Source organism: Salvelinus alpinus, chromosome 23 (assembly GCF_045679555.1).
Source record: "Salvelinus alpinus chromosome 23, SLU_Salpinus.1, whole genome shotgun sequence".
NCBI classification, from domain to species: Eukaryota; Metazoa; Chordata; class Actinopteri; order Salmoniformes; family Salmonidae; genus Salvelinus; species Salvelinus alpinus.
Window position 1 is genome coordinate 35,578,721 of NC_092108.1, and position 22,856 is coordinate 35,601,576.

At 43.5% G+C, this 22,856-nt stretch overlaps 2 protein-coding genes and 1 long non-coding RNA gene across 4 annotated transcripts in view; 2 read left to right on the forward strand and 1 right to left on the reverse strand.

Annotated features, from left to right (window-relative positions):
- Positions 1-22,856, reverse strand: part of LOC139550882 (serine/threonine-protein kinase N2-like) — a 54,764-nt gene that overhangs the window by 14,332 nt on the left and 17,576 nt on the right. For both annotated transcript variants that reach the window (XM_071362118.1, XM_071362116.1), the window contains exons 2-6: positions 14,902-15,202; positions 5,623-5,777; positions 2,669-2,798; positions 2,256-2,401; positions 1,612-1,825 (exon numbers count right to left, since the gene is read on the reverse strand). In XM_071362118.1, coding sequence (XP_071218219.1) covers positions 1,612-1,825; positions 2,256-2,401; positions 2,669-2,798; positions 5,623-5,777; positions 14,902-15,202 — 946 coding nt within the window. The remainder of the gene's footprint in view (positions 1-1,611; positions 1,826-2,255; positions 2,402-2,668; positions 2,799-5,622; positions 5,778-14,901; positions 15,203-22,856) is intronic.
- On the forward strand, positions 16,170-16,768 carry LOC139550880 (uncharacterized). Its single transcript, XR_011670147.1, has 2 exons — positions 16,170-16,549; positions 16,708-16,768. It is a non-coding gene; the product is annotated as an uncharacterized lncRNA (long non-coding RNA).
- On the forward strand, positions 17,494-22,573 carry LOC139551368 (uncharacterized). The gene is made up of 3 exons (XM_071362855.1): positions 17,494-17,805; positions 18,121-22,354; positions 22,513-22,573. Exons 1-2 carry the CDS (start codon positions 17,494-17,496, stop codon positions 21,802-21,804), a joined length of 3,996 nt encoding a protein of 1,331 aa, XP_071218956.1. The 3' UTR covers positions 21,805-22,354; positions 22,513-22,573.

Here is a 22,856-nt window from a genome sequence, read left to right on the forward strand (position 1 = left end):
TGGCTGCTTTTCAGTAGCTAACTAGAAACACGTTTAAATGGACAAACAGGGCTCTGCCTAGGATTTTTTAACAAGGTGGTGCTGATGTAGGCCTAAGGTTAGGTAAAGGAAAGGTCCGGAGGGGGTTAGTCAACCCTTAAATTATATCAAACAATTTAGCCAACACAGAAGTCTTGTGTTTGAGCCTAAATTAAATTGAGGTGGTATCAATGACACTCACATTTTTTGGGGGTTACATTTCAGGGAAATTATTATTCTAATGGCTAGGTGTCTTTATGTGGATAGTCTAGTGAAAATGTAAACTGGCTGCTGAAATTGTGTTTGGGGAGAAAATTACTGGATGCAATGTAGTCGTCTAACAGTAGGCTATTTGGAATATGAAACAACTGGACTAGGCCTATATGAGATCCATCTCTGACCTCATCCATCAAGTTAGGTCTGACTACTAGGCTGCCATTCATTCAACATGCCTCGTCATCATTGGTGAACTGACTACTATCACATCGTTAGCAGCCTACTGTTGACATCAAACTACATCTAGAGGACAGATTAAGAATGGATTAATTAACATAGGCCTACTAATCTTTAAAACAGCCTAACATAACTTTCTGTGAAGGATGGTATTAGTGGAACAGCTCTCTCTGCCATGTTGGTTTCATCTACGCAGCAATGCGCACTGAACTTCCTCACCATCGCGCGTTTCCTTGCTCGCCAAGGCGCTTGCGCCTACTACAGTTGAGGCGATCAAAGGATGTGCGGGCAAGAAAGTGTCCTTGCTTAGTTGACTAAACATCGCTGTAGCTAACTACCTTCATTGTAATGACACCTTAGCTAAGGAGCGAACTATGAAATAATAGTGGTTATGTGCTTGACAATCGCATACAACTTTGGAAAATGTATTTGGCAAACAGTTTGTTGTCCACTTTCCCTACCCCCTTTTTCCTCACACATCAGTGGTATCAACGGACGAAGTAGAGAGCTGCCAACCAGCTCAAGGGAGGAAAATAGTTCCAGAGATAGAAGAGGAATGAAACTAACTTGACCAGACCCAGCTGCTATTGCATTAATGTCTATGGGAGAGCCACAGGCACAACAGGCACATATTATTTTTCCAACAATAAACACCCTGAGTGAACTATCTTCATTTATCCACCATCGTTGATAGGACAACAACTACGGGGGTTGGTCCGGAGTGGAGAGCTAGAGATGTTTTCTCCTGGCCCAAGTCAAGTCCTCTGATTGGCTCAGCGCCAACTAGAAGCCTATTTTTGCAGATTTTAGGGTCGTTTTTCGTACCAGCGTGCTTTGACCTCAAATTGCGTATCATGGTACGCAAAATGCGTGCAGGTTGGCAGGTCTGCTGTCTTGATATATTGGTAACGGCATACTTTTTTAAAGACTGAAATCCAGATGCCAGTATGTAAAACGCTAGAACTTGAACTCCGCGTGAACAACTCAAGTTTTTTGCACAAATCTTCCATTGACATTAATACATGATCAACACTATCGTCAAATTAAGCACGCATATCCCAAGTTAACATTCAGCCCTAAATTCAGAGAGGTTTACAGCTTGAAAATGGTAACCACTGCTGTGGGATATCGGCCCGTTACCTGTGAGCGCGGCGGGCTTGGCCACGGTACTGTACTGGTTCTGGGTGGAGATGATGCTGGAGCGCGGGCTGAGGGTGGGCGAGGCCATAAGGGACAGCTCCTCCACTATGCTGCTGCTGCGAGGGTGGTTTTTGGGCAGCTCGCTCAGCCTCTCCTCCAGGGAGTACTTGAGCAGGTCCAGCTTCTGACTGGACTCGTTGAAACGGGCCTGGGCCTGGGGAGAACGGCAAGGTCAAAGGTAAAAACAGGATAATCTTCAGTAGGCACAAAATGGGTGAAAGCTCTGAAACGGTGCAGGTACTCTTTTTTTTCAGTAAAAAAATGTGTTTGCTCCCATACTTGTTTTTACAGAGCATGATCCAGGAAAAACACATTAACAAACAGAAAAGGTTTTTTTAATCCTTGAGTTCATCCCAGCCATTTGAAAGTGTTTGCTCCCATTTTGGGTATAAGTTTGTTGAGCAGTGAGTTGTCTAACAGTTTAGCAATAGCTTTAGAATACCTTTTTTGGTCTAATTGTTCTTGGGGTCAGGGTAGGAGTGTTGACCTAGGATCAGTTTAGCCTTTAAGATCATAATTATATAGACGGGGGGGGGGGGGATCCTAGATCAGCACTCTTACTCAAGTATGGCTTTGGCTTGTACCTCTGAGTGTGCCCTCTTCTCTGTGACCTTGCCAGAGCCCAGGAGCTTCATGACATTCTTGGCACCCTCGGCCACGGCTGACTCTATCCTGGCGTGGTGACACAGCTCCTCCACCCGTAGGTCCAACGGGCTGATGATGGGCTTGGCTGGAGAAAGAGGACCTTGTTAGTCTATCAGCACATTTTCGGCGATCCATTTCAGCAGAATCGCTCATCTTGATCACATAATGAATAGTTCTTTCGGATGGAAGGTCATTTGTAGATCTGCAATTCTGCCTAGTTCGACTGCAATGTAGTCGTTCTCAAATACACACTGTGTGTGTGTCCATATGCGTCAAAGGGGATTACACAGGACAGGAGAGGCCACGGACTCAATGAGTCACAGGCAGGTGTGTGTGTGTGTGTGTCTCTCACCCATGATGTCGTTGTTGTCAAAGCTCAACTCGCTGGCCTGGCTGCCTTTGAGGATCTGCATCCTGATGAACTCGATCTTTGTTTTGCTGTCCTGGAGCATCTGTTGAGCAGTCGCTAACAATTTCCGGTCCTGTTAGAAAAATTTAAACACACACTATCACTAATAGGTATACACATCTAGCATACAGGCTAACAGTCCACATCTAGCATATAGGGTAACTGTACAGTGTGATGTTCAATAGTATCTGATTCAAACAGCTTTATGGGAAAACATGAAAAAAATAACAACACACCTGACCTAAATTCCACATCTACAAAAGTAACCCATTTCTCTTCAAATCACGACCTTAATTGGAGCAACATTTTTCACAGTGCGGATGGAAAAAGTTATTCACTACAGATTAAAGTAGAATGTCATTGTGTTATCAGTGACCTTCGAAGCATGCACACACTGGTCCGTGGAGTAAACTAGTCAACTCCACCCAGAATTCCTCTGGCGGCGGCGCATGCTATGCCGGTGTAGCGGGCAGGAAAGGCTTCCGTCTGACAGGCATTTCCTGGCTGACATCAGGCACTGCTATTTCCCACAGGATGGTGCCAATCTCTACAAGCGCTCCGGCAGGGGACCACTGACCGGGGGTCGCCAACATTCCACACCTTATTATACAGCGGTTAGCTCACACAGGGTCAGCTATGGCTGATTTCAGCACTGGGGTGGCCAAAATTCTAAACTTTAGGGATTTGGAACTTTGATGGGGGTGAGGGCCAAAACAAAAACATCTCAAATCATCATGACGGGCCACAGTGGCTCGCGGGTCTTGCGTACCCACATCCATACTCACACAAACAGTCAGAGCCTGCCCTTTTGAGGGCCCTAATTGAAAGTAAAGTTTTAAAGTTAATTTCCTGCAATTCTACACATTTTGCCATGGACATAGAGAAAATGTTGCAGTTTTAAAGCAAGTTTGGTGCAATTCTACACATTTTTCCATGTGGCGGAGAGAGGATTTTGCAATTGTATAACTAATTTCCTGTAATTCTGACATAGTCTAGCCAGCTATCTAACCTAACTTAGCGATCAAAAATGTTTTAACTGACATGGGCCAACTGAGTGACTGTCAGTGACGCATAACCAGAGAAACTGCTGATGCACAACCAAATTTCAAAAAATGCACCTTGTGTATTGTACTATTCTAAATCTCTCAACTGTAAGTTGAGACTCGGACTGAGTACTTATTTTTTTATACAATGTTTTGGGGTGAAATTGATCGTCGGGCCTACAAAAGGGGGTGGCCATTCAGTGGCATCATTGGACCTGGGCTTCCAGGTCTAATATGAGTTTCCATAACCACACAACACTTGCGCTTTGCAGTATAAAAATATATACTGACATTTTAATGATAAAAAAAAAAAATCTATATACTGCGCTAGGCAGTAGGCACTGCAAGAAGCCCCTGGAGTGACGTAGTGCCTGTTGTGACTGGTCGAGATTCCCAATGCACTGGACCGCTCACATCCCTTGACCCCTTTTCCCAATCCTACAGCACCGGTTAGATGTCACTGTCATCACTCAGCAAAACGCGTGTCACTCAGTCAGAGTCTGGATATTCTGAACTACTTCCGAAACAGTGGCAAAAAAAAGGTTTGGGCAGCAGTGAATGAGGTCGAGAGGGCAGAACAACCAGAAAGTCAACGTACAGCAGCAGAGTTAGCCACGGGTTTGTGCAGGGTTGGTGGTAACTAACTAGGTAGTCTCCCTCAGCATAAGGGTTGGCTACATAAATAAATATATGTGAGGGAGAGACAGAGAGAATACAAAGCATTATGTTTGGAGCAAACACAACACGTCACTGAGCACCACTCTTTATATTTTTAAGAATGTTGGTGGCTGCATCATGATATTTTATTTTTTAGGTTAAAAAGAAACCAAATAGAGCTAAGCACAGGCAGTCTGCATTCCAACAGATACTGGGAGACTAATTCACCTTTCAGCAAGAGAATAACCTAAAACACATTCCTGGGTGGCCTAGTTACAGTTTTGACTAAAATTGGCTTGAAAATCTATGGCAAGATTTGAAAAAAATGTCTAGCAATGATGAACAATCAACTTGACAGAAATTGACAATTTGAGGCTAAATGAGCAAATATTGTACAATCCAGGTGTGCAAAGTTCTGAGAGTCTTACCCAGGAAGACTCGCAGCTGTAATCGCTGCCAAAGGTGATTCTAACATGTATTGACTCAGGGGGGTTGAATACTTATCTAAATCAAGATAGTGTTATATTTTCCATTAATACAAAAAATATATAATTTCTTCCACTTTGACATATTTGGTGTACATCGTTGACAAAAAAAATGACAATTAAATCCCACTTTGTAACATAACAAAATGTGGAAAAAGTCAAGGGGTGTGAATACATTATAAAAGGCACTGTATCTGGCATTACACTCTGAACTCTGATATTATATTTGTAGGACGTGTTGGGATGCATTCTGTGCTCAGTCATTCATTTCAAGAGAGGAAGTAGTGATTACACAGGGAAACAATCTGTTCGCGCCTCTCTTTTATAGCTCAATGGGAGATACACTCTTCGTCAGACCTCCACACCCCAAAGTTTTTCTGTTTACAGACCTACACAATGGCCTATTTTGGGATCAAAATGGCTAACATCGCTGAAAAGTGACGAGTTTGCATTCCTGCATATTTACAATGGTGGCAACTGAGCTCAACATTTTGAATAATGGCTTTTGTGGTCTCTTAAGCTTTGGAAAAACCCTACCTGATTATTTACAAGAATGGTCAAGTGAACAAGAGACTGCAGGGAGGGACTAGCTGCACTTGACCAATAAGACACACTCATAATTTTTTTTTAAAATTGAGAGCCATAATGAACATGTCCCCTGAGTTCACTACTGAAAATGACTTTGTGAAAGTCAAAAGGTTAGAGGTCGTACCTTGGAGGAGCCATTGGAGTACATCTGGATCATGTTCTCCGCCCCCTGCTTGACCTTTAGCTCAATGTCGTTCTGCTTCTTCAGGGCGGCCAGGCGGCTGCTGCTGGTGCACATCCTTATCTCACTGGCAGGGGTGTCCGGGGTCAAAGGGCACTCTAAAAACAAGGTAGAAGATCAGAAGGGAAGATATGAAGCTGGGCTATTAAAACTTTAAAAAGTGATTCTCTGATACTTTTGTATACTTTTAGCAAGGGATGCACGACATATCGGTGAACATATCGGAGTTAGACGATATTAGCTAAAAATGCCAACATCGGTATCGGCCCGGTGTCTCGTTTAATGCCGATGTGAAAAACCAATGTCAAAGCTGACGTGCATACCTATATAACGTAGTTACATGAAGTAATGACGCCACGTAAAATGTTGCGCTACACGTGCAACACAGCATTCCTAACCTAGCCCACAATGTCTGCAGTGTGGATCAAGCAGTCAACAAGTTGAGCAGTCATTTGAAAGAATAAGAAACTTTCAGATAATGGAATTCATTGCCCTTGACAATCAACCGTGGGTGTGGTTGGCTTTCGCGACTGGTCGAGCACCGGTACACACTAACGTTACCAAGTGCGCTATCGTTCAGATGTTGCCCTACCAGAGTTACACAGTAATAGTCACTGCTATTAGCTTCACAACATACTATGGAACGCCGTTTGGGTCTTTGCGTGTCAAAAAAGATACACGTCAAATAACACTATTTGACATGTTAAATAAGCTTTTAATTTGACATGTCAAATAACACAGTTCTATGAGAATGTTGTGTGTTCTGAATTTGCACGTGCAAGCCACGTGCCACCACTACTATCAGTAGCACTGTCAAAGCGGTACAAAAAAGTCTGCAAACAAGCAAACACCGTCCACAAACGATGTGTTTACAATACCGCGTTGGTAATAAAGCATTATTTGTTCGACCGCAACTTCTGGGGTAGCTAGCTAGCTTTAGCTTGGTCCCTAGCTAGCACCAATACAACCAGCCTGAAAACAATGACCAGTAGAAACTACAGTCATTTTCATTATTCTTAGCAATGATTTAGGAATCCTTGTGAGTAAGTATTAGCTAGGTAGCCACTTGTTGTTCCCCTATTGAAATTGAACTTCAGTTCATGAAAATAAATAGCTAGCCAGCTACTTAACCCTGTTGCCCAAAGCCAATGTTATAAGTAGCCAGCTAGCTTCATCTGACTAGTGATGCTCGACCTAACCCGGGTCATAGATGGTCCGACCACCATTAATCAAATAAGAACTGTCTTATAAATTAGGGTTATTTTAGATGACACCGAGATATATAGTTAGCTAGCTAACGATAGCTACTGAAACGGATGATGTCGTTTTGCTATGTTTTTGGGGAAGAACATTGATTGCATCCATGAGCTATCTAGCTTTATTTTATGACCAGCACTGTAGGTGCGCGAGACCACTTACCAGCATACATATCGATGAATCGTTGTGACATATGAAATACGAGTGATAGTGTAATCAACGCGTAATAACGCCGTTTTTTTTTTTAACGCATTAATTTATTATGTGATGTGCAGTCATATTCAGGTCCTGATTGGTCAACAAGCTTATTTGACACGTCAAATAGTGGCAAAGACCCAAACGGCGTTCCATAGAAATCATGGTTGAGAATGAAACGACAGAACAAATGAACAACAAAACAGCACAGCAAGTAAGTGAAAGAAATAGGTTTTGATTATGTTTTACTGGTAATGGGGACATACTTAAATGCCAACAAAATAACTTTTTGGTCAGTGTGGTGTGTAACCTTTATTTAACTAGGCAAGTCTGTTAAGAACAAATTCTCATTTACAATGATGGCCTACCCCGGCCAAACCCGGACGACGCTGGGCCAATTGTGCACTGCCCAATGGGACTCCCAATCACGGCTGGATGTGATACAGCCTGGATTCGAACCAGGGACTGTAGTGACGCCTCTTGCACTGAGAAGCAGTGCCTTAGACCGCTGCGTCTGTGTGTGTGTTAACTATTTAACTGTACTAGAATGCTTAAAAGGCCACAACATTTTTAAATATCAGTTATCGGTATCAGGTTTTTTGGCAAGGAAAATATTGGATATCGGTATCGGCCAAAAATGCCATATCGGTGATCACTCCTTTTAGCCAGTAATTCTGAAAATAGTGGTAACGAGCCAAAAGTGGTCCCCGAAAATGGCGTGACTTGACTTTAACATTAATCTCAAGACTGTTATTTATCTAATTAACTATGTTTAGTTGTTACCCTATTAAATTAATCATGTAACAATTAACTCATTAGGATCTGGGGCACCATGAGAGCGTTCTTTAAAGAGTTACCATCTCCCGAATTAAACTCTAAAAAAGGTCTTTACCTATCACATCTATAAACTGTCAACTTATTAATCACACCTCGTATCATATCATCATTCTGAACCGTCATAACCTTGCATCTGCAAAAACCTGAGCCTTACTTATGATTCAGTACTACACAAATTAGTTAAATTATTTATTTACGAGCTAATTAAATGGGTACACAGGATAAACATACACACTGCACCGATTATTGACTGGAGACGTAATATGCTGAAAACAGGTCCCTAGCGGAATGACAACAGCATGGATGCTTGTTAAAGAAGAGATGGAGAGGGAGAGAGAGGGACAGAGACACTTAACATTGCCACATTCAGAAACTACTTTCACCTACAATAACCATATACTTTGCACACAAACCACCGCCCGCTTTGAGCAAGAAATCATGAATGTATTTACGTGAAATGCCTTTGTTTGCCAGGGATCTCTCGGTGACCGGGGCAGCCTTGGAAAGGGGGTTGGGCCTTTTTGAGGCATGTTTGTAAGGATCCGATTGTCTGAAATGGTTCTAACAACTCTTCTACTGTTGTCCTTCCTCGTAGTTGTCCGGTATCCAGTGACTTGTCGTGTATTCCTGAACAGAGTTGATTTTCCTTCCAGTCACTCTTGAAGATGCTTCTTTGAAGATAGGCTAGACAGCCGTATCGATGTTTCCCCAATGGGTTGATGAGAGTAGCGTAATACGATGGTTTGAGCAGAGTAACAGGATGGTCCTACTAAAATTCGATTTAGAAGATAACTTACTTAAGACAGCTAATCAGCCGTACCAGTGATTGTACGGGAGGTGAGTTTATAGTCTCCACCTCGTGTTGCGATTTAAAGTTCAAACCATTTTAAACGCGCAGCTGCAGCTTCACGCTTTTCTGGTCCAATGTGCTTTTTTCTTAACCCATCATTTATACAGTTTGCTCGAGAGTGGCGTTCCGGCAGGCTGGCACGCTCCCTGATCACACTCAGGGGCGGTGATTACTCACTGTGCAAAGTCATGGAAAACAACTATCTCTTATAACTTCTCAAATCACATCCCTCTCTTAACAAAAACACTTTCATAATGTTTTATTTTACATGCACAACGCATCGTAAAATATATGCAGTGGGTATACTTTCCAAGTTACAGTATTTACTTCATTTTTTTTTTCATGACGTCACAAAATAAACAAAATTACATTAGTGTTCTATAGATCGCCTCTGACCATTCCCCACGTTCTATGTTAGAAATATTGTTCCAGTATTTGCTTTTAAACGTGTTAAGAGTTTCAGCGGGAAAAAGGTCTGTTGAGACATAGCACATTCCTTTGGTGAATTTGGAGAGCGCAGGCCTGGATCTTCTCCCTTGATTTACAACAAGACATGAGTTGTTAATCCCCACTAGTTCTTTCCTTCCCCCTCTACAGGTGAGAGGGGGTCTGATTTAAGTTATTAATTGCAAAACTGAATCGGACCTATTTAGAAACTCGTGGTCAGTCATGACACTATGCGCAGGTACTGTATGTGCACCACATCATTGCTCTCTCTCTCTCGCTCTGCTGTGTGTGAATCTTAATAGCTGTCACTCAAATGGTGAGGGGGTGAAGCTCATTGGCTGGAACTCTAATTGCTAGGGAGCTGGACCCACGTGGGGGAAAATATAGGGAACATTGCGCTGCACAGCTTCCAGAAAAACAGTCGCTTTCAAGCTAGGGATTTCAATTTGTGTAAAAACAGAAGGCCTGTTGGTATGAAAACTATTGGAGATGAATTCTTGTTTTTATACTTTCAGGTGATGGGCCTGATTGGTGTCACTTTTGCCCCAGCTAACAAACAATAATCAACTAATCATGAAATCAATTAGTTTAATCAGCTGCGTTTTCTAAGGATGGGGGAAAAAAGTGACACCACTCCGGCCCCCAACGACTGGAGTTGCCCACCCCTAATATGAGGAAGTGACAAAATGCCTTAAAGCATTGGGATTTGTTTCGAACTGTACAGAAGTTAGGGGAACCCGCCGTGGCAGTCTCCGTAGTAAAACAAGATTGAACTTGCTGAAAACTACATGTGACGGTACTGTACATGCAAATACGACATGCCTGTTTATGGTATGACTGAGAAGCCCTTTTTGCTCAATGCCCCCGATGTCGCTCATAGTGTTTCGCCACAGTTATGAGAGCAGTTAAAGTCGGGGTCTGTTCATTAGGCACAAAACAGAAGAAAATTGCTACGGAAAATGAAGCGTTTCGTGCTGGACGACTTCAGGTAGTCCCTCCGTGTTTTTGTCAGTGTTTTGCTACGGTGAACCCAAATTAACACCACCCAGGAGCTCCATGCTCTCCTCCTGCCCAAGGAGCTGTTGGGTCTCCAGCTGTGTGCAACCCACTCACTCACAAAAACAAAAGTGTATAATTTCAGTCAAGCTGCGGTGCTGAGGCATGAGCTCACTGCTTTTCGTGCCTGGGCTCGAATGGCTGCTGAGCGGAACACCTCCTCTATACCCCGAAGAGAGCCGAGTGAACACTCACTTCATCACACACGTAGGGAAAAAACCTGCCCGACTGGCTTTTCTTGGCTCTTACTGTTGGCTCGTGACAGTTTGAGGGCTAAATTTCATATTTCTGGTAAAATAAAAAATTAGCAATAACAGGTCCAATTAAAAGCTTAGAAAGTGGAATTGACTTGACCCCATAGCATCACATCCCCCCTGCAACGCTACATTGAAATGGCACCACAGCTGACAAGCTCTAGGCCTATACCCAGTCAACAGCACTAACCAGTTAGCATTCAATTATCACACAACACCTTAATGAGAAGCGCATCCTGTTAAACATTGGGGTCTCTGCAGAATCTTTAAAACGCCTCAGGGGTCACAGATTCATTCAAACACAGCCTAATGATTCATTTAATCATCCATTAAGCTGGCAGTGAATCTCTGTGGTTGCTTTAAATAGGGGAGATGAAAGAAGAGTACATCAGGTTGCTCTAGGCAACACCAGTCATAAAGTCTGACGCAAATGAGAATGATTACGGGTCCGCAAGGTTCCTCAGACAATGTGACTGAACTGTGTTCAGCATCAGATAGACGGAATGTCAGCAGATGCAAATATAGATGGTGGATACTCAGCCATGTTGTGTGTGTGTGTGTGTGTGTGTGTGTGTGTGTGTGTGTGTGTGTGTGTGTGTGTGTATAGAATGTATTGCAGTCACCATTGCAGTCCAGACTGACATTTGATCATCTGTGTGTGCGCGCATCTCGTGTGCATCTGAGTGTGTATCCACGCGTGTGCCTGTGAACCAGGGCTTCCCTCCAGAGGAGTGGGGTTTGGTCGAGGGTCAGGACCAGTCAACGGCCTCCTCCTCTCCACAGCCCACGCTGGGCCGGCCGACAAGTGCTGAGTCACTGAATAGCAAGCAGGGTGATGTCACTCCTGGAGCGCTGACAGGGGAACACTCCCCAAGACAAATGCCTGATCCCAGGTCAGCCACAGATAGGGGAGCCCTCGACATACACTATATATACACAAAAGTATGTGGACACCCCTTCAAATTAGCGGATTCGGCTATTTCAGCCACACCTGTTGCTGACAGGTGTATAAAATTGAGCATACAGCCATGCAATCTCCATAGACAAACACTGACAGTAGAATGGCCTTACTGAAGAGCTCAGTGACTTTCAACGTGGCACCGTCATAGGATGCCACCTTTCCAACAAATCAGTTCATCAAATTTCTGCCCTGCTAGAGCTGCCACGGTCAACTGTAAGTGCTGTTATTGTGAAGTGGAAACGTTAAGGTGCAACAATGGCTCAACCACGAAGTGGTAGGCCACACAAGCTCACAGAATGGGACCGCCGAGTGCTGAAGCGCGTAAATATCGTCTGTCCTCGGTTACAACACTCACTATCGAGTTCCAAACTGATTCTGGAAGCAACGTCAGCACAAGAACTGTTCGTCGGGAGCTTCATGAAATGCGTTTCCATGGCCGAGCAGCCGCACACAAGCCTAAGATCAACATGCGCAATGCCAAGCGTCGGCTGGAGTAGCGTAAAGCTCACCGCCATTGGACTCTGGAGCAGTGGAAACGCATTCTCTGGAGTGATGAATCACACTTCACTATCTGGCAGTCTGACGGACAAATCGTTTGGCGGATTTGGCGGATGGCAGGGGAGCACTACCTGCCCCAATGCATAGTGGCAAATGTAAAGTTAGGTGGAGGAGGAATAATGGTCTGGGTTTTTCATGGTTCTGGGTAGGCCCCTTAGTTCCAGTGAAGGGAAATCTTAACGCTACAGCATACAATGACATTCTAGACGATTCTGTGCTTTCAACTTTGTGGAAGGTCATTTCCTCCAGCATGACAATGCCCCCGTGCACAAAGCGAGGTCCATACAGAAATCGTTGGTCGAGATCGGTGTGGAAGACCTTGACTGGTCTGCACAGAGCCCTGACCTCAACCCCATCGAACACCTTAGGGATGAATTGGAACACCAACTGCGAGCCAGGCCCAATCATCCAACATCAGTGCCTGACCTCAATAATGCTATTGTGGCTGAATAGAAGCAGGTCCCCGCAGCAATGTTCCAACATTTAGTGGAAAGCCTTCCCAGAAGAGTGGAGGCTATTATAGAAGGGGGGACCAACTCCATATTAATGACCATGATTTTGAACGGAGATGTAACAACGAGCAGGTGTCCACATCCTTTTGGTCATGTAATGTATACAGTGACATCGTGCCATTTAACAACTGACCCAAGACCTGTTTAATGTTTTGTAATTCTGCTGGTTATGTTGGGAGTGAAGGGGGAGCTGATCAGTTATCAAGAGCAGACGTGAACCAGAACTTGGCTGCTGATGAGATGACCTGAGGTCAGTTCCTAGTTCCAAGACGCCTTGTGACATTCCACTGGCCATGAGTCAGCTAACAAAAGCCCTTTCTCATCAGATAAGGGTTCAATGAGTCAGGCTAAATTTGTTCCCACTTAAGACTAATATTACATAGAGAAAGGTCCCCCCCCCAATTTCCAATGTCTAGTAGAATATGCAATAGCAGCAGAGAAACCCATTCCTTCTCTCCTTCTTACCCATTATCAATTTGAGAAGCTATTCCCTGCCCATCCACTGTAACAACACAAGAATGAATTTCCCCAGTTCCAGTAACACGGGAAAAAAAACATTATCGCGCACAAATTCACAGTAGCAGGTTCCAACAGCCTCGAAAGTAACTAATGGAGGCAATAACACAATCAGGAATGTGGGATGTATCAGTCAGCTCCTAGAAGATGACTCACCACAATAGAGTGCATTCATTTTGTGTGGGTCCTATTTGTGTATTCTGTACATTTGTCATGCATTGTGGGGACTTGTGTTGCTGCTGTCAAATGGAGTAATTATGTGCTGTATCATGTATTGAGTGTCCTTGTACCAAGAAATACCACAGCTGAAGTAGGGCTGGGCGATACTGCCAAAATATCATGTTACTATATTTTTTGATTTGACGTTATGCTGGTATTTTATGTTTTGCTAAATTTGCTTTATACATAGTGCATGAGCCTAGGGTGGCAACACATTCAGTACATTCTAAGTGTTTTCAAACGGGGCATTCTGATTGTTTTATACTTTTCAATTTCTGCATTTCCTACACTCATTTGAGATCATTTCCACACTGCCACATAGCGTTGCAGGATATGGGCAACAAACAAAAAATCGAGGCCTTATTTTTAACCAAATATTGGAATTGCAATTTGACTTGCGATTTAGAGCAAAACAATTGGGTGAACTGTAGGAATCATGGAAATATAATGATTATTATAATTCAATAGTTAGAATATAATAACGGCCACTTTGAATACAGTGTTGTTTGTCATGACAACAAATGATAAAGCCAGGGAGGTGTTATTAAGAACCAAAGTGTTGGTCACCGTTTCCTAGGGGACCCTGTAACCTTTGGCTACATTCAATGTTCTCTTAGCTACTTTATGTAGCTACCATATTCATGCTTCATCTATTCTTCTTTGATTTAGAATATAATGTTCCACAGAAAACATGCCGATTTAGGCCTCCAACATCACTAGCATCAGGCTTTATTTAACTAGCTGCGATTCTCTGAATCAGTACATATATTAGCGTGCTAGCCTACTAACAATCGATTAGCATTAGCGGCTAAAACGATTTACCTTTTTTATTAATTGTTTTTATTTTATAGGGGGTAGATCAGATGTAATGTTGCAGATAGATTGTAGTTTCCATCAATGTAATTGTCTGCATCATTTCCATCATGCTGCATGTACTGCATTGACCATGCAGACTGAACAAGCGGCTCTTCTGGTCGAGCAACACTAACTGCGCTCCTTGATTGATCGGCGCGGGGCTTGGTCTGTGTGGAAAGCCTCATGGAGAGAGAGCGAGAGGATATAGACAACTCAAATAGCGGAGTAAACTATAAAAACGGATGCTACACACGGCGGAGTAGCATGTCACATTTACCAAACCAAACATTGAAATACCTCTATATACTGTAGCAAAAGACACTATACCGCCCAGCCCTAAACTAAAGTGAATTTGGGTACTGTATTCCACCCAATTCACTTCTCACCATGAATCAGTGGACCATACAGTCCCTAGCAGTTTGTTAGGGTAATTAAACACAATGTGAACTGAAACGAGACTGAGGGGGGAAGAGGGGGGCATTTAGATCAGTGCATACACCTCATATCAAAAAAATAAGTTTCACATTCAAAATTCCCAGATTTTTCCGAAATTTCTGTTGAAGGATTCCTGGAATCTGGAGAAAATAAGCAGGGAGGAAATCCTCTAACTAGGAATACTCTGGCCGGGATTTCTGATAAACCTGGAAAAGCTTCCAGAGTTTTGCAACCTTAATTCCTCCCATGCCCAGTGAACAAGAGCCATACCTAGCAGTTCATCGGGGTCCTTGACCACGATGTGGGCATTGAGCTCCTGGAGCTCCTGGTGGAGCTCCTCCACCTTCTTGTTGGACTTCTTCAGCATGTTGTCCACGTAGGCCAGGCTCTTCTTGTCTGTGGTGACCTTGCGCAGGTTCTCCGCGCCCTCCTTGATTTTCAGCTCCTTGCGAATCTCTCGGCGGATCTGCTCCTTGATCTCGTCCAGCTTCTGCTGCACCATGGTGTCCGACAGGTCCAGATTGTGGCCCAGGCCCAGCCGCTCCGACACCAGCTGGCCCCTGGCATCACCCTGGAGGACAACAGAGAAGAGAGGTGGGTTAGAATGGATGCACTGGAAGGAGAATAGTAGTATAGATGGAGTCAAGACCGGAGCCCTAGACTGAGACTGCATTTATGTAGTCTCTCGACTGTTCAAGAGATCAAGACTACATTTCTGGTTAGTACCACCTGAAGCTGAACTTCATCTTGAAGTAGTGGTTAGGTTGTAAGCCCCTAACCACTGATAAGGGGTCAGATATTATTATTTTTTTTACCCTAGATCTGTGGTTAGGAGCAATCTCACTCCCACCAAACCTCTGACAGTTTTTTTGGTCAGCTGAGTCAATGGCTAGGATCTATTATATTTTAACAAGAACTAAAAGATGGAACGCAGGTCATTGGGCCACCTTTGCCACTTAATCACACGTGGTGATATGAAAGGACTGGATAGGATGATTTACATTGCAATATTGTCATAGCTCTGTGACCAGACAGGCTGGGTGAAATGTTCACCATTGCTGGCCTGGACTTTTTCTTGACCACATGATCCGACTAGGGAAATTAGGCTATTGTGAGCCCAAATTAAAGGCTGTGGAAAAACTTCTGGCCCCATACCTATTCAATCCTTTCAGATCTACATAAGTGACTAGGGGTTAGTAGCTTGGAGTTGTTTTGGAATTGGGCATTAGAATGGGCCTTGACCTGCATCATTATGGACAGTCTTAACTGGGGAAGGATTAGAGCTCTGTGAGTCTTCTTGAATGGAATTACAATGAAAGGTCAACCTACAAGTGCATTCGGAAAGTATTCAGACCCCTTCACTTTTTCCACATTTTGTTACATTACAGCCTTCTTCTAAATGGATTAAATAGACCCCCCCCCGTCAACCTACACAAAATACTCCATAACGACAAAGCAAAAACAGGTTTTTCAACATTTTGTGAAAATGTATAACAAATAAAAAAACAGACATCACATTTACATGAGTATTCAGTGTAACTGCCAGTTAGACTTACAGGTTATGTCGTTGTTTTGTGTTTGAATTGTGTAACTGACAGTTAGACTTACAGGTTATGTCGTTGTTTTGTGTTTGAATTGTTTACGTGTCCGCTGTGCGGGGAAATGATAAGAGAAGCGGAACTACGTAGCTAATAACTGTTGTAACGGGGATCCTTATTGTAGCAACACACTTTTGGAGGGAAGGCAATCCCGCGCTGTGTTAGCTAAGTTTTCATGTCATCGGGTGTAGTTCATAAAGTTTGAAGCGTATATGTTAGGATGGTAACGTTATAATAATTAAGGATGAAGCGTGAATTCATGCCAGGAATAATAAGTGTGAAGCTTGATTTCCTCCCTTCTGTAATAAGCAGCCAATGAGGTATTTTTCCTTTATTCATGTGTTTAATCTAATACTGTTATAGCGCCAGCTAAACTGTTTTTGTATGTAAGCACTTCAGAGTTATACCAAGCTAATAAGTCACTCGTAAGATAAGGTTGTAAGAGTGTGCTTAACTGTATTTTTCATTTACTTTATAGTTCTCACGGAAGGTGATAATTCTGACTAAATCTACAGAATAAAGCCGCCAGTTAAAATCAAGGAACAGTTGTGCTCGTGGTTACTGGAGGGAGCTACAGTGAGAACTCAATGCTCTTCACGAGCAAGAGAGAAAGAAGAAGCTTACCCAGCTGTAAAACGTCTACAAGATTCCCAAATCCTGGTAGGCCCTGTCATCTGCCAGATAAGAGTTTTGCACCTACCTGCAACCTAAGAAGAAAATCTCCACATAAGGAAGCATCGTGAGGCAACATAAGGTCAAGACTAACAGGAAAGTCAGACACGCAAGTACAAGTCAAGGTGTTTGAAGGTGGTCCTAGCCTTGTGAACAGCTAATAAGAGACTTTAAGATTACAATTCGTAAGGACTGGAAATAGTTGTGTATTTCAAGAGGCTGGTATTATGCATTTGTTCTTTCTATCTTAATGTATCGCTGGTATGTGTATTACTGGAAAAATATTCTTTGATACTTAAAAAAAATATATATAAAAATATATATATAAAAAAAGGGATATATATATATATATATATATATATATATATATATATATATATAGTTACAAAACATTAAGGGTCAGCGTACACCTATTAATTCTATTTTCACCTGTAAGTTAATAGTGTAATTGTTTGGTACGGTGTTTGTTCAAGCCTTTGTTACAAGCATTATACATGTTTATACCACGTACTAAGGTTTAAATTACAGTGAATTAGAGTATAAATTACCTACTCACTTATCCAAACCTTACCTAGAATTGATTTGATTTAGAATGTCAGAAAGAGGTAGTTTCACTAAAGGTGATAGAGATGGGGTAGGTCAAGTTGAGCAGCTGCAGCAACACCTCGCAAACTTCAAGCCTTCATCAGAACAAACAGAGCAGCAGGAAGAGGCCCAGACTGGTGTGGAGTCACTTCTGCCAGCGAATGATGATACAGAGGCTGCTAATGAGATATCACAACAAGAGCCACGAAAAGGTGAGAGGGTCCGCAGGTTAACTGAAAAGGGCAGAGAACTGCGCGACGAAAGGTGGAGACAGCTCGAACATCGTTTCAGGGTCAGCTATGAGAAGTGGAAGGCTCTGGTAAAGGAAGCAAAACAGTCACTGACAGGCTGTTGCTCTGAAGACCTACTAGAAGACCTCTTAAACAAGATTAGTCATACCTCTACAGAACTAAACCTTGTCTATGTAAATTTGCGTCAAATCGACATTCCCGACAACGATATAAGACGCAGAGTTGATACTTGTGAAGCAGTTACAATGTCAATTATCAAGACTGTAAGGTGTCATTTAAAAGGCAGGGAAGAAGGTCAAAGTAACCAGATAGAACTGAACTGGAAGGACAGCAATTCCTTGTGCGTGTCCGAACTCTCACATAAGTCAAGTCTCAACTATCAGCCCTCAAGTGCTTCCTCCCAGTCTCAAAGCAACTCAAAGGTCAACTCCAGACGCTCAAGCGTGTCATCTGTCAAGAGACAAGAGGCTGCGGCGGAAGTTGCTGCTAACCAAGCAGCTTTAGAAGTAATGGTTAAGCAAGAACACCAACTAGAAGAGCTTCAGAGACTCGAAGATGAAGATAAGAAGAGGACAGCGGAGCAAGAAGCTGAGGCTGTGAAACGCAGCTTAGAAGAAGCTAGGCTGCGAGTCAAGTTAGAGGTAGAAAATGCTGCCAGACGAAGGACGCTAGAAGACAAGCGTAGAGAGTTAGAGCGCCTAGAAGTGCTCAAGAAACTAAATGCTGCCAAGGCGCGGATGCAAGTGTATGAGCAAGATGAAAACTCAGAGGACGAGAAGAGAGAACTACTCTCTAACTGCAAATCTGTGAAAGAAGTCATGCACAGAAGTGGGTCATTTCACAGTCTCTCACCACAACATGTTGTGACAAGCACACAACAAGAAGATGGCACCAAGACCATGTTCAGGTTACTAGCGGAATCAATCAGTGAAAGCCGCCTCCCCATACCAGAACCAGTAACATTCAATGGAGAACCACTCTCGTTCACTGACTGGAAGGTCTCTTTTCAGACTCTGATAGACAGGAAGAACATACCAGCAACTGAGAAGATATATTACTTAAGAAAATATGTCGGTGGGCCTGCCAAGAAAGCCATCGAAAGTTACTTTATGTTAGGAACAGAGTCAGCCTACCATGCTGCGTGGACCATTCTTGAAGAAAGGTACGGAAACAAATTCCTCATCGCCAAGTCCTTCAGAGATAAGCTCAATGCATGGCCTAAGATAGGATCCAAGGACAGTCTTGAACTTAGAGACCTTGTAGACTTTCTTCGCAGCTGTGAGGCTGCTATGTCTCAGAATAAGGGCCTGGAGGTGCTTAACGACTGTAATGAAAACCAAAAGATCCTCGCTAAACTTCCAGATTGGCTAACTTCAAGATGGAATAGAAAGGTCGTAGACATCTTAGAAGAAACTGAGACCTTTCCAAGCTTCAGTCAGTTTGTGAAGTTTCTCACGAGAGAAGCAAAGATCGCTTGTAATCCTGTAACATCCCTTCATGCTTTGCAATCAAGCGAAGATGGAAAACCTAAGACACCAAGGATTCAAAGCCCCGGAGCAAGGGTGTTAGCAACTAACTCTGATGAGAAAGATACTGTTACTAGTTGTGTCTTCTGTGAGATGTCAGGTCACAGTCTCCACAAATGCTGTAAGTTCATGGATAAGCCCACCACAGAGCGACAGAAGTTTGTTCAAGAGAATAAATTGTGCTTTGGCTGTTTAAGGCCTGGGCATCACTCGAAAGATTGTGATAACAGGAACACCTGCGACACGTGTCAGAGGAGGCATCCATCCTGCCTGCACGAAGATCGTACTAAAGAAAGGTTAAGGGATAGGAAGACAGAGCCCCCACAAGATAAGGGGACAAGAGCGTCAAGTGAGGCCATATCCAACAGAGTCGTAAGGGACATTAACAACACTCACACCTCCACAATCATTCCAGTATGGGTGTCAACCACAAGCGAGCCAGATCGTGAAGTTCTTGTGTATGCACTTCTTGACACCCAGAGCGACACCACCTTTATCCTTGAAGAGACAACAAACGCTCTCAATACAAGGAAGGAGCCAGTCCAACTGAAACTCTCTAGAATGGCTTCAAGGAATACCATTGTGCCCTGCCAGAAGCTGTCTGGTTTGCAGGTTAGAGGGTTTTACTTGGAGAAGAAAATCCCTCTGCCAACGACTTACTCGAGAGAGTTTATTCCTGCAAACAGAGATCATATTCCTACTCCAGAGACTGCAAGAGCATGGTCTCATCTTGAACACATTGCAGAGGAGATTGCTCCTCAACAGAGCTGTGATGTCGGTCTCTTAATTGGCTACAACTGCTCCCAGGCTCTCCTTCCAAGAGAAATTGTGTCTGGTAAGGAAAATCAGCCTTTTGCTCAGAGAACAGACCTTGGCTGGAGCATAGTCGGCCATGGAAATCCATGTATCGACCATGGCGACGCTATTGGAGTGAGTCATCGGGTTATCGTTAGACAGGTGATGCCAAGCCTTCAATCTTCTTCCAACGTCACAAATCAAAATCAAGTACACTATGTTAGTAGAACACGCGTAAGAGAGGTAATCACAGCACTGGACATTATCAAGACGCTTGAATCCGACTTCAACGAGAGAACTGCAGAAGAGGACCTCATATCTCAAGAGGATATCCGGTTCCTGACAAAAATGAAAGCGGGAATCAGACGCAAGGACAATGGACATTATGAGATGCCGCTGCCGTTTAAGGAAGAAAGACCCAACCTGCCGAACAATAAAACATGTGCAGTTCACCGTCTCAAGTGCCTGGAAAGGAGGCTAAGGAGAGACAAGCAGTACTACAAGGACTACACAGCATTCATGGAAGAGACCATAGCTTGTGGAGATGCTGAGAAGGTCTCCAAAGAGGAAATTAACAAGCATCCAGCATGGTACATCCCGCACCATGGGGTTTATCACCCACAAAAGCCTGGGAAGATACGAGTCGTCTTTGACTGCTCAGCTAAGTTTCGAGAGACGTCCTTGAATGACCATCTCCTTACCGGTCCAGAGTTGACAAACACATTGCTGGGCGTCCCTTGTCGTTTTCGTAAGGGTCCAGTTGCAATCATGTGTGATGTAGAGCGCATGTTCCACCAGTTTCATGTGAAAGCAGAAGACCAAGATTATCTACGGTTCCTTTGGTGGGAGAACGGAGATCTAGAGTCTCAACCCTCAGTGTATCGTATGAAGGTCCATTTGTTCGGCGCAGCTTCATCTCCTGGTTGCGCAAACTATGGTCTCAAACATCTTGCTGCCGAAGAACGAGGAAGCTTCAGCGAGAGGTATATCCAGTTCATAGAAAGGAACTTTTATGTTGATGATGGGTTGATGAGCGTATCGTCTGAAGCTGAAGCGGCCCAGCTGGTGAAAGAAGCAAGAGAGCTTTGCAGCATCGGCAAACTCCGGTTGCACAAGTTTATCTCTAACAGCAAGGAAGTTATAGCCACAATTTCCAAGGAAGAACGTGCCGAGGGTGCCAAAGACCTGGATATGGCTCTGGGTGAACCACACATGGAGAGAGCGCTTGGTGTACTGTGGTGTGTCGCATCAGACGAGATCCAGTTTAGAGTAGTTGTCAAGGAACGCCCACTCACAAGAAGAGGAGTATTGTCTACAGTAGCCTCTGTATATGATCCGCTTAGGTTTGTGGCACCCTTTGTCCTGGCAGGGAAGCAGATCGTGCAGCAGATGTGTCGTGACAAGATCGACTGGGATGACCCCCTTCCAGATGACCTACGTTCCCAGTGGGAATTCTGGCTCCAATGTCTACAAATCTTGTCTGAAGTAAGGATTCAACGAGCCTACTTGCCATCAAGTTTCAAGGAGGTGCAGAGTTATGAGCTCCATCACTTCTCCGATGCTAGTACCTCAGGTTATGGAGAGTCCTCATACCTCAGAACAATCAACACAGACAGAAATGGAATAAAGACAGAAGAAACGCAAGGATTAATGACATTGTCATCTTGCAAGATGATACTGCACCACGCAACCAGTGGAAATTGGCAAAAGTTACAGAAGTGTACCCGAGACAGGATGGCCGGGTGAGAAGATTCAAGTTACTGATCAGCGACTCAACCCTGGATGAGAGAGGTAAACGCATCACCAAACCCACCTATCTGGAGAGGCCCATCCATAAGACAGTCACCCTCCTGGAAGCCGATCAAGAAACCTGCAGACCCCTTTCACAGAAATCACCGGTGATTGGTGGGAGTGTAACTGCCAGTTAGACTTACAGGTTATGTCGTTGTTTTGTGTTTGAATTGTGTAACTGACAGTTAGACTTACAGGTTATGTCGTTGTTTTGTGTTTGAATTGTTTACGTGTCCGCTGTGCGGGGAAATGATAAGAGAAGCGGAACTACGTAGCTAATAACTGTTGTAACGGGGATCCTTATTGTAGCAACACACTTTTGGAGGGAAGGCAATCCCGCGCTGTGTTAGCTAAGTTTTCATGTCATCGGGTGTAGTTCATAAAGTTTGAAGCGTATATGTTAGGATGGTAACGTTATAATAATTAAGGATGAAGCGTGAATTCATGCCAGGAATAATAAGTGTGAAGCTTGATTTCCTCCCTTCTGTAATAAGCAGCCAATGAGGTATTTTTCCTTTATTCATGTGTTTAATCTAATACTGTTATAGCGCCAGCTAAACTGTTTTTGTATGTAAGCACTTCAGAGTTATACCAAGCTAATAAGTCACTCGTAAGATAAGGTTGTAAGAGTGTGCTTAACTGTATTTTTCATTTACTTTATAGTTCTCACGGAAGGTGATAATTCTGACTAAATCTACAGAATAAAGCCGCCAGTTAAAATCAAGGAACGGTTGTGCTCGTGGTTACTGGAGGGAGCTACAGTGAGAACTCAATGCTCTTCACGAGCAAGAGAGAAAGAAGAAGCTTACCCAGCTGTAAAACGTCTACAAGATTCCCAAATCCTGGTAGGCCCTGTCATCTGCCAGATAAGAGTTTTGCACCTACCTGCAACCTAAGAAGAAAATCTCCACATAAGGAAGCATCGTGAGGCAACATAAGGTCAAGACTAACAGGAAAGTCAGACACGCAAGTACAAGTCAAGGTGTTTGAAGGTGGTCCTAGCCTTG

Excerpts from the sequence above, each read along its gene's own strand:
- LOC139551368 (XM_071362855.1), top strand. The coding sequence starts at position 17,494 with ATGTCAGAAAGAGGTAGTTTCACTAAAGGTGATAGAGATGGGGTAGGT. Across the intron at positions 17,806-18,120 it reads ATGAGAAGTGGAAGGCTCTG|CCCTCAAGTGCTTCCTCCCA; the intron begins GTAAAGGAAGCA and ends CTCAACTATCAG.